The sequence below is a fragment of the Xyrauchen texanus genome, chromosome 8, assembly GCF_025860055.1.
Source record: "Xyrauchen texanus isolate HMW12.3.18 chromosome 8, RBS_HiC_50CHRs, whole genome shotgun sequence".
NCBI lineage: Eukaryota > Metazoa > Chordata > Actinopteri > Cypriniformes > Catostomidae > Xyrauchen > Xyrauchen texanus.
In genome coordinates this window covers 22851558-22864507 of record NC_068283.1, presented here as the reverse complement: position 1 = coordinate 22864507, position 12950 = coordinate 22851558, and the positions used below count along the sequence as shown (strand labels likewise).

The window sequence follows — 12950 nt, the reverse complement described above, 5'->3', positions numbered from 1 at the left end:
TGCGCAGTTAACGCAGCGCTCACAACCGCCAAAATGACAGATGATTGTCCAGTTCCCAGAATAATCTAATTTGAATATAAAGATTTCTAATTGGACTGTGTGAATAAAAAAGTATGAAAATATGCAACGTAAAAATATCTGATACAATCCACCACAACCTCGAATTTCATCAGACATTTCTAATGGAAGGAAAGGTAAGTAAATCATTTCATTATTCAGAAAGATTAATATGTAAAATTACTGTTCAAATGCTCGAGGGTTGTCAGTAAATAAAAATTATTAATGCTTAATCTCATGTTTTGTAGCGACAATTTTGAAATTACCTGACATTGCCTCTAAATGTGTGTGCCTTTTAAAACATTTTCAACAGTCAACAATAACCATTTGTTGGCAATATAAAAAATATAACAGGCAGATTTGCAGTCACAGCACTTTATTTAAAACGTGACAAGTAGTATAAAATTGTAACGTTAAGCAGGAGGAGGCAGACGAGGAGTGAGGATCTAAACGCGGGTTTAGTAATCAACAGTGGAAACAAGACAAACAGGAACAAATGAAACATCCACGATGGGAAAACTGAAACTAAAACATGAAAACATCAGAGGTACACAAACTGGGTTAACAAGGCAAGACAGGCAAGACATCTACATCCAAACGTGAGCAAAACATCAACGATCGACAAGGGAACGGAGGAACAGTGGGGTTTAAATACACAGACATGATGATGATGACAAAACGACAAACAGGTGAGCACAATGACACAGTGATGAGAGGCCGGGAATCATGGTGATTGAAGTCCGTGACGGCGACACGAGAAACACGGGGCAGACAACAAGGGATCGTAACAAAAATATACAGAATGACTTGTCATGAAAGTGCTCTCATATTAAAGCCCTTGAAAGCAATACCTTTATGACTATTTTATATAAATGTATCACTGAAGGGAACTGACTGTCTTCAATGGCATTTTCTTTTCGTTTTACCTCTGTAGAATGCCTAATAATGTAGGCTATTGATTATAAGCGCAGGGCTGCTTTGTGTACAGGCGTTACCAGGGTAACAGCTATATTTCTGCTGCATAAGCGCCACCTTCTGTCAGAGAGTGAATTTGCATTTTTCATTTAGCCCGTCTGCCGTTTTTGTTAATCAATGTGAAAATCTGACCATATTTTTACACAGAATACACGCAGTTTTATACATTTTAACCGTTTAATTCTAAACCATTCGTATAATAAGGAATCTAGAAGTATTCACAGTATTTTAAGTGCCCACGATAAAAATACCGTGCATGTTCATTAATGCAATTTACTATATATATATATATATATATATATATATATATATATATATATATAATTTTTTTTTTTTTTTTTGTATAACACATTTCTGTTATATAACGCATATAAAAAAATGCATGCAAATATATTTATATACGTTCATCTTTTCAGAGCAAAAATAAACATTTATTTAAAAAATGTACCTCTATTTATTTTAGTACTGTGGCTAGAGACGACTTGCCTTGAAACTCATCAGGACTCGACTCGACTTGACTTGCTTGAGGTGAGTCACTGACTTGACTTAACTTGCTTGCTTTGTCTGCACTGGACTTGACTCGAGACTTGATGGTTAAGACTCGAGATTTGCTTGTGACTTGAACATGTATTACTTGCTCCCATCTCTGATGATAACTGATGATAATTCGAGGTGTCAGACTTGCAGAACACAGACCTGTTAACCTCCAAATGGGAAGAGAAATGCCCTTACCATGACCTCAATATGTCACATTGCAGAGGTGCTTGTTTAATTAGTGTTGTGAACAGAGGGGCATTGTACCAATTAATCCAGCCCAGTACATCATTTGCATAGTAGGCCATGTCTCTTATAGTTCTGGAGTTGGTTGACTGCTGGATTGTATGACATGGCCTAAAACTTATCCTGCTGTCCTTGGCTATGTTTAGAATGGAATATTAGCATACGGCCTTCAGCCAAAGTCCTTTTATGGCAAGTTAGTTCACTTGTCAGCTATCTTGCCAATGCTCTTGGGCAGCTTTTGTACAACACCTATCTACTGAAATGGGGAAAAAACTTTTAAAACCACGGCAAGACGAAAACCACTTCTGGATGCACTTGATCTCTGATCCCTCAGACATCACTGTCTAAAAAACATCATTCATCTGTAATGATATCATGAACATGGGCTTGGGATTATTTTGGTAAAGTTTTGTTAGTCAACACCATTCACCACTGCATCCACAGATGCAAGCTAAGACTTTACTAGAAGAATCAGAAATCAGAAAAAAGCTTTTATTTACGCATACAAGGAATTTGTTTTGGTGTTGTAGGCGCGTGTCACACAATCTCTAAATATATGAAACAAGAATTAAAATATAAGCAATATAAATATAAATATGTCCACACAGTATCAATTAAAAGTAAGAATAAAATAAAAGAGAGCAGAGTAGTACAGTGGAATATAGAGCCAGAGGTGGAGTGGAGAGTGTCAGGGTGGGTGTTGGGGATTGCCCCAATGAATGATGTTTTTTTAAGGTCTTAACCACTACAGTACTCTGATCAGGGAGTAGGAGTCATCAGATATCTTTCCCACCTTTTATTTCTACAAGATTCAACCTTGTACACATAACGGTATACAACTGAGGTAGTTCTTGTAATAAACAATCAAACAGAAAAAAATAACTTGTCTACATACATACATACATACTGTTATGATTCAACAGTAAATTACCAATAAACAATATCAATATATATATGTCTCTCATATATATGCTTAGATAAAGAAAGCAAGGGATATAAACTATCGAAAGGACTTAATAACATGGATCTTATTATGCAGCGTTATCATATTAAAGATAACAAACTACAGAATATAGTATTATGCACATATGGAAATAAATGAACATATAGAATCATATTGCAGATCTTAGCAATATAAGCAGCCGTGCTAGCGTGAGTGTTTACATGTGACAAACTAATAATTATACAGATTGCAAACAGCGGCAATACTGGCTTTAACGCCAGAACTATTTGCAACACATACAGAAACATTCCGCATCAAACAAAGAATCATGATATGAACTTACTTCGTCAATAACTTTAACTTGCACTTAAGGATGCTGCACGTGAATGGAAAGATTACAAACTCCGGTTGCGCCACTTGCGTAATAAAGAATACGTCACTCACCTTAGAATCATATCTGCGTCAAACTGTATAATGCGTGTTTTCCGTAACCCAAGACTTAAAAAAATTAAGTTACGGACAATAAGTCAAAGAATTCACAACAGTGGGTACTGGGCCTTGTTGATCAGGCAAGTGGCGGATGGGAAGAAACTGTTCTTGTGGCGTGAGGTTTTTGTCCTGATGGCCTCAGCCTTCTGCCAGAGGGGAGTGACTGAAAGAGATTGTGGCCAGGGTGGGAGAGATCAGCTATAATCTTTCCAGCACACTTCAGGGTCCTGGAGGGGCGGCAGATTGCAGTCAATCACCTTCTCTGCAGACCGGATGACACGCTGCAGTCTGCCCTTGTCCTTGGCAGTAGTAGCAGCGTACCAGATAGTGATGGAGGATGTGAGGATGGACTCGATGATGGCTGTGTAGAAGTGCACCATCATTGTCTTTGGCAGGTTGAATTTCTTCAGCTGCCGCAGGAAGTACATTCTCTGTTGTGCTTTCTTGATGAGGGAGCTGATGTTCAGCTCCCACTTGAGGTCCTGGGAGATGATAGTTCCCAGGAAGCGGAAAGACTCCACAGTGTCGATTGTGGAGTCACAAATGGTGATGGGGCAGGTGCAGGTGAGGCTGAGTTCTTCCTAAAGTCCACAACCATCTCCACTGTCTTTAGAGCGTTGAGCTCAAGGTTGTTTTGATTGCACCAGGTCACCAGGTGGTCAACCTCCAACCTGTAGGCGGACTCTTCACCATCAGAGATGATGCAAAGACCAATGAGTGCCTGCCTACTATCGGCTTGCTGGTGGAGAACCACCCACGTCAAGCCGCTGGCGGCATACCACCCAAACAATGCCAGCGGACCGATATTACTATGATATGGAATCATATTAAACAACTTGAGATGATTAGTTATTTCATGGGGAAGTATACCTTGAATTAACTTGTAAATAGACAGTCTGCTAAAAGGTCAATAAGTGATAGCTTGTGCATTTCTGGGACTGTGGCAAAAAAAAAAAAAAAAACTGTATCACACTTTTAGGGAACCTACAAACTTACAGCAATGTTATAAAATCCTCAGAAGTCATGAATATTAGTAAACATGTTAAAATAAATTCACTGGACAATGTAGATACATCTCGATCAGTTATCACACGAGTATTGTTCGATTCATATGAGCTTGACAAGCAATAAAGACCTCAACAACCCTACCAGACAACATTTCCAAGCATTATAGCAAGTAAAGAACTTCGCCAAACAGTTAACAGATAAAAGATCCATCCAGACTGCAGTGATGCTGTCCTGAACTGTGTGACAGTGATTGGGCATGCCACCCAAAAAAAATGCCAGCAGACTGACAGGTCATTGTTTGCTGGGCAGTGAGGCACTTACAATGGAAGTGGGCCAATTTGTGGAGGGTTTAAAAGCAGAACTTTTAAGCTAATAATTTTATAAAAACACTTCTTAATTCACCTGTCAAAACTCATGCATTATTTGGGTGTATTATTATTATTATTATTATTTGTTTAAATTGTAATTTTTTCAGTCATTTTAGGGTTTGTTGACATCACATCATCATGGCAACGAAGTTGTAAAATTGACAATAACTTGCCACAGAAAAGGTTAGTCAGTGATTTTATATCACTAAAATCATGTTTCCATGCATATTGTTTATGTCTGGTGGCTAATCTTTTTAAACAGTGAGTATTTTAACCTTCCAAAATTTGCCTCATTCACATCCATTGTAAATGCCTCACTATAACACAGATTTAAACTTTTTTTTTTAAGCTGCACTATGGACGATTTTTTTGGTTAAAGATGAGCAAAATGCCATTATTGATTAAGGTAAAAAAACAAAAACAATGCCCTTACCTTACCCTGATTCATTACGGTAAGCCTACAAAAATGATTTGTATTTTGAGCTGTCGGGTCGGATTTGGCGCAAAATCGCAGGCTAATGTCATTCATTCATACTTACTTAATTACGTCATGTCCGTAAACACAAAAAGAAAAACTGGCTGTCACGTGTTCTTGCTGGTTCAGTCAGTCACTGTCACACAGTTCAGGACAGCATCGCTGCAGTCTGGATGGATCTTTTATCTGTTAACTGTTTGGCGAAGTTCTTTACTTGCTATAATGCTTGGAAATGTTGTCTGGTAGGGTTGTTGAGGTCTTTATTGCTTGTCATGCTTGTATGAATTGAACAATACTCAGGTGTTAACGGATTGAGATGTATCTACATTGTCCACTGAAGTTACTTTAACATGTTTACTAATATTCATGAATTCTAAGTATTTAATAACATTGCTGTAGTTTGTAGTTTCCCTTTGGTTTCATTGTTTTTGCCACAGTCGCAGAAATGCACAAGCTATCACTTATTGACCTTTTAGCAGTTTGTCTATTTACAAGTTACTTCAAGGTATACTTCCCCATGAAATCAAGTTGTTTAATATGTACTGATTCCATTTCATAGTAATGCTCATATTAATTTGTTTAGTGTGTATCATCTATCTATTATAAATTTACTGCCGAATAAATTATTAATTAAATTAATAGTATTATTGTAATTTTTATATTGCCTATTTCTGCATATTCTGAATAAAGTATATTTGATCCTCATGTATTAAATCCCCATTTTAGGTGTTTAGTTTACATTGTAATTGTGTGCAGTGCCTAGATGTACTGTTGTAGTATTACGTTATCAACTGAGTCTGTACGATATAATAATAATACTAATAAAGTTTTCCATTGAACTCATTTCAACCATATCGAGTTTCATCTCTTAAATTGGTAAGTGTATAAAAGAAAAGTGCTATAAATATAAAATGTATTCATTAAAAATATGTAGCCTAAATACAAATGCCGTTTATCTTTATCATACTAAGTAATATTTCAGTTTTAAAAGTTTAATAGAATAACAATATCAACAAGAATATAGCACGTTATGACTCTGATTCTGAATATCTCCCAGTCAAGCTCACACACAGGCGATTTCCAGGTAAACTCAAACCATGAGATTCATCCGAGCAGATGAGCAGTGCTGAAACACAACTTACTTCTGCAAATTGCTTGCAGTTTTAAGTTTCAACCACAGATGTTGCGAGAGAGCACAAAGTTCTGTAGTTCAGCTTTAAAGAAAAGGAGCAAGTAGTCCACAACATAAAAAATTCATTTTTATATTATGTCACAAATAGGGTTGCAACGGTATGAGATTTTCACGGTATGATAACGTCTCAGAAAATATTACGGTTTCACGGTATATGGTATTACACAATTACTATTATTAGAGAAAACAGAAGGGTTATTTTATTTATTTATTTATTTTTGAGCAAACACTTTATTATAATTGAAACTTGAAACCATTTATTTTATTGAAGTATGTGTTACACTTTTAAGAATGATGCGGCGTACACTCTTGGTACATACGTGTAAAAAAACATCTCCCTTTTGAAAATAAAATAAATAGAAAAAATAAGAAAGCTAACAGAATTATAATAAACAGAATTATAAACATGATAAAAATATAATGTAACTATAACATGTTATATAACTAAAGCATGTTAGTTTACATGTTATCATAGTATGTTAAATGAACTACTAAATGAATAATAACATCAGCTGTGTGAGCTTTTAAAGTAATGTCCTATGATTATTAACAGTTAACATATACTTTAACTCTACTGCTTCTCAACTGGTTTTGCTTCAGGACAGATTTTACATTGGAAATCAAGTGTCGACCTGCCATAGATTAAACATAACCTGTATTTAATGTATCCTGGGTTGCATTTCCTTTTATGTTGTATAGTTTTGTTCATGGTTTTCCAGTACAAGGACATTAATCAAGTGACATTATTTTTGTTGATGATGTCAACAACAAAATCTACGGGACGTTTTCTCTACCACTTTTAAAAATTGAAGAGCATATTTACTTATATGAACCCATTATTATCCTGTTTGTTACCAAATATTAAATATTTATACAGATATTACACAGAAGGAAAGGCTCCTCATTACCATGGTTAGGTCAGTGTGCTAGTCTTAAATAATAGTAATAATAGTAATAAATTAATGTTATTATGAAAAATAAATACTAGCTGAAACACATCTTGAAACTTTAACTAAAACTGCCACTGTTGATATAAAATGAGGTCTAATAGAGTCTACCTTTAGATAATTTCATAAGAAACTATAACTTTTTGTCAAAATATAACAGTTACTTTTACTCATGTAAAATCCTGAAACAAATTTGTAAAGAGATGGTGTGTAATTATTAATATTTGTAACTATTTTGGTAAAGGGGCCCACATCAGGCTTTAGTGCATAGGGGGCCACATTGTATTGCTTTTGAGATACAATGTTCTGCATTGATTTGGTTTTTGTATCTTTTAAGCCCAGAAATAGTTGTGTACTCAATTTTCTGAAGTGTATCTGTGACTAGTGAGACTATTCTGCAATTGCCTAAAGTATTGTATTGCTCTATAAAGATAAATACTTTTCTATCAGGCATTAAAAAACAAAATAAAGGCGGAGATTATAAATGTATTTTGCCAACTCTACTTCCCTGTTAATTTATTATTCAGTTTTACTAATAATAAAAAAAAAAGAAACGTATAGAACTTTTAATGTTTGTCGCAAACCGGGCGAGTTTACTTATTTTTTTTCTAAAACTTTACCCGTTTACATGCTAAAAGATCGTGATGTGGGTCTCCTCGATGGATTGACTTTCAGCACACAACTGAATAACACAGACTGCATGACTATGATAAATGAATACTGCAAGAGTTAGATTAACCTACAGGTGCGAAGGGACTTCCATGTTTCTAAATTGCACAAATAAAAAATACATTTACATATTCGTCTCTGGCTTGCTTTTTGCTCGCATGTCAATAATTACCCCTCCGTGTGTCAATGATGCCGAGATCTACATTTATATTTAATTTAATCACTGAGAAGGTTTACCTGCAAAATTAGTAGCACCAAGCAGCCTCATGAATGGACACAAAGTAGCCTTATAACACTTTTTCTTGAGCAGAATATTGCACTACAGATCGCTAAGTTTGTTCAAAGGAGAAAGCGAGACGTGCATTTTTGCCAGATTGCACAAAATAAGTATCAAATTAGGCGGAATATTTCCAATTTGCGCAAGTGTAAATCTCAAACTAGGGGTGTTTTGTCTCTTATCTGGCAAACCTGAGCATGTTAAATGCTTGTGGAGATGTGTTAGGTCCCAATGCAAGTTAACTGAAATATCCAATGAAAAATAAAAAGGCTTTTACTATAAATGAGCCGCGGGCCACATTAAAGCATGTCTGCTTTAGCTGTTTGCGAGATTATCATTAAATCTATGTCGGCAGTCCTAAATAGTCTATACCTTGGGAGGCTGCCGAAATATCTTCAATGGGAGAACCATGGAAACCTCTTTCCCTGCTGTCTGCAACCCAGTCCGAATAAACCAGTTGAGAAACACTGCTTTAACTCACACACACACACACTCATGTCAGACCCCCTTGCCTCTCTTCTCTCAGACATTTTCTCCGCTGCGCGCGTTTGTCGCAAGATGAGTCTGACAGACAGACAAGGAATAAAGGAGATGCGCACGCGCATGTGAGATTCTCCGTCCGGTTGAATTTTTTTCTCAATACCGTAGATAAGCAAATGTACATGGTATGATAACCGTCAATTTTCAAACCATGGTATACCGTGAAACCGGTATACCGCTGCAACCCTAGTCACAAATGCTGTCAATTGAGCTTAACTTGTATTAAACCTGGAATATTCCTTTAAACTTAGTGCACAATAATCACTATTATCATTAATAATCACGGTTAGATCAAATTATCACAATCAGATTATGTAATAATGGCTTCAGGCCTGCGTTTGTGTTTTTAGTCTTCAGTTTTATTGTAGGTGTACTATTTTAACCGTACCAAAGTTTACTTATATTGTCTGAGGCAAACAATTTAATACAATTTAAATACAGTAATTAAGGGTTGTGTTGACTAGACACATTGACTAGCCATTACGTGTATTTTAGCTTTTGAATGTAAAGGGCTGGGTGATGTGACATGGACAGGCCTTTTCTGGCATTTAATATATTTCTGCAGATGCCCAAGCAAATTTCATTCTTCTCATCTGACAAGCGAATGTTTCACTCTGGTGCTCCAGAGTGCAGGCAAATCCAGCTGGCTTTCCGATATTTGTGCTCCAGAAACAGGAGAGCTTTGAGCGGGATCACTTGTGCTACTCAATCATTATTGACCTAAGAAAACCCCAAATAGAGAACGAAATCTCCACAGAATGGGGCGGCTCCCAAACAGGTCCAGAAAATAAAGAGCTTGTTATTAAAACAGGTGCGACATCTGTGGTTTGCACATTGATTATCACTAGTGATACTGTTCTAGTGTTGTCACGGTACCAAAATTTCAGTAGTCGGTACCAATACCATTGAAATTTCACTGTACTCGATACCGTTTTCGGTACCAAAGCAAAAACAGGTTACTAATCCACACTCTTTTATTATCAAAGTCTACAAAACATTAGCAGCAGAACTAAGAACAGAAATATGCCATTGAGCAACACTTTAATTTAAATATATTATTTTTTAATTATAACAAAACTGAACAATGTGTGCTTAAAGTATTTTTGAACACTTATATAAGATTTGCTTCAACTTTTGCAACTTTTACTTTAAGTTTTTACCAAGTACTAAAACAAAACTAAATAAACAAGCATACAATAGAATGAATAAAAACTATTTCCAAACTAATGTGCAAAGTGCTCTCGTATTAATAAAGCTGCATAACCATTTTTCTTCACGATAAGAAATGCACAGTGACATATATTATGATTAAACAAGTTCTAATCTAGCTGCATTAAGCGTCCGCACTCGAGGGATGAGCGTCCGTGCTCGAAGGATGAGCGTCCCCGAGGCAGAGTCTCTCTCAGCCGGTGCAGTTTTAATCTCTCCCCCTTAGATCGGGACATTCGCGCAACTCAGTGAAGAGGCACCTTCAGTTTAAAGGTATTAACATGAACTGCTTCTGTATTATTTGAACTTTAATAAAGCTATAACACATTAAATTTAACTGCATTTGTAACGCCAGGATGTTTCCTTTAAAGAGCTCCAGCTCCGCTTATTCCACAACGAGACTGCTTCTGAATTTACTTTATTTTTATTTTTATTTTTTTTATAATTCCCTAATACTTTGGGATCTACATAAAATTAAGCTGTGAAAGTTTAGAGTGCATCTGGACTGTGATCTGTGTAATTATTCCTCTCCTCAGTCAGGCGTGAACTGCAGTGCTGCTCTCGCACATCATTAGTTTAATACGATTTAATTTTACGTTAAATGAGATCAAACGACAATGAAGGCAATTAATTTTCTCGTAATTTTTTTATTTTCGAAGTTGTCGATAATGTCGACTAATCGTTTCAGCACTAATGCAAATGATAATATGCTTTTAAACTAACCTGCTTTGGTTGCTTGAATTAATCCGGGTGTCTGTCTTTCAGGTGTTTATTAAGTTTGATGTGTTTCCTCCTTTCGTCAGAAAATTGTGAAAGCACCGTTTACAAATAGGTTTTTACTGATCTATGATGTTTCCCTTTTCATCAGCCTCAAATACAAAGAATTTCCAAACCAAACCATTCCAAATGTCGCCATATTTTGCTTGTTGTGAGAGTTCAAAAGTTCACGACTCTGCATGGGTACCGGGTAGATTTTGGTCATATCGCTCATCCCTAGTATGCTTTATGTATATATAGATTTTTTTTTTCTTTTGCTTGCAAATTCAGTTAATATGCCATAAAATATTTACAGGTTTTTGCAACTATGCTGTCATTGACAGAAATTACACAATTATACTATGACTAATGGTGAGTTTTCATTGCTAAACAGCAAAAGGTGCTGAAGGCATCACAATTTTTGAGAAAAGCCTCAGTAAATTCAGTCATTTTGGGATGCACCAATCAAGAAAAAGTGCTGCAAAATCCCGGTGGGGCTGACTGTGTTTTTTGGCATGCTCCATTCTACTTTATATGTTTGTCTAAAGAGATTTTATGGTTGTATGCTTGATTTTATGCACCTGTTAGAAATAGGTGTATCCAAATCCATTCATATGAATGGTTGTCCACATACTTTTGACTACCGGTATATAGTGCATGTGGGTTGTGCAGGCAGGTGCATGGTCTAAGGCACGTCCACATTAAAGGAGCTTCCACATACACTTGTGTTGGTGCATGAACGCACCGTTCATCGATGTTATTAAGTGTCACTTCAGACCTCCAGATGAAACGCGCTTCAGAGAATGTCTTGTTTTGACTTTAGCGCTGACAGTGCCTAAGGAATGAAGCATCATCTGAATTGTCTGGAAATCAATGGCTGCGCTACAAAAGGTCAGCGGCAATGGGGTCAATGTTGAAATTGTTTAAACTTTGAGCACCGCATTACAACACTACGGAACACCAACACTTATGCTTCATTCCGTGAAGTTATCTTCTGATGTGAGTTATGTGGAAGCCCCTGAATACGTTTTCGGTTAAAAACGCATTGATTTTGCTACATTTACACCTCTCATCCACATTGGAACGGTGCTTTCCTCTTCCGAAATTTCTTTTGAAAACGTTCTCTTGTACCACTTACTTTTGAAAACGATGACATTTTGGCTGATCTCATGATACCATCCCCTTTCCTCATTATTATCATGACAATGACATCAACACAACACACAACAAAACAAAAGACCTCCAGAATGATGGACAGGATGTCAGACCAGATAAATGTCTGTCAGTGCCATGTGCTCTGCTTTTGACTGATTATCTCTTTCACTCCTTGTTTCCTTCTAGTCTGCTGTTTTGTGGTGCACAAGCGCTGCCATGAATTCGTTACCTTTTCCTGCCCTGGAGCAGATAAGGGTCCTGCATCAGATGTGAGTACAAAAATCTCTGCATCTCTCATTCCCATTTTCTGTCTCTCTCTCCCTCCCTTCCTCCTTCCCGTGTTCTTTCCGTCTTTCTCTCTCTTTGTCTGTTCTCCCTTGCCTTTTCAATCTGTCTTTGTCTCTCAATCCCATGTTAAGGAGATAAAAAGGTGGGCGAAAGTTGTCGACTTCTGGTAAATCTAATCAGACATACTGTCACTGAGGAAGTGTGCGAGACAGCTGCAGTGACGATAACTGCGGTCTCCAGTGTCCTCCTAGAGAGTTAGGTGGAGGACATTTTTCACTCAGTTTGCCTTGGCTCATGAGACACAGGAGATCAGAGCTTTTCAGGGTTCCTGGTAATAAATCATTTTTAAATTGTGATTTCCAGGTCTAGAAAATGTATGGTCATTAGTTCAATCTTTTTAAAGTCATGGACATTTCTACAGTGAATGTTATAGTGGACGTTTTTAAAGCTATGCACAGCTCTAAAATATTTCACTGCCTAGAAAAGTTTATTTTCATATTGCAATAAATAAAGTGTGCCAAAAATGTTTATTATTATTATTATTATTATTATTATTATTATTATTATTATTCTTTTAATGCTTATCCAGTTATCCAACTCATGAAAGCTTTATTTCACTATAGACATTTCTATGACTTTTATAGATTTTTCTAGCTAAGGATTTCATAGCCTGGAAATTGCTCTATGTGAATGCAATCTCTATGAATTTTTTATTACAAGTAACTGGAAAGTCATCTTTCATAAGGTGTGGGAAACTTTTTTGTGGGTGTGGATGAGAAATAATTTGTTTACACAGAGATTGAAAGATCAAAATGGCTGCTC

The 12950-nt window shown here is 36.4% G+C and overlaps 1 protein-coding gene across 2 annotated transcripts in view; it reads left to right on the top strand.

Moving 5' to 3' along the window:
* Positions 1 to 12950, top strand: part of LOC127647809 (protein kinase C beta type-like) — a 203977-nt gene that overhangs the window by 61205 nt on the left and 129822 nt on the right. For both annotated transcript variants that reach the window (XM_052132287.1, XM_052132286.1), the window contains exon 3: positions 12027 to 12109. In XM_052132287.1, coding sequence (XP_051988247.1) covers positions 12027 to 12109 — 83 coding nt within the window. The remainder of the gene's footprint in view (positions 1 to 12026; positions 12110 to 12950) is intronic.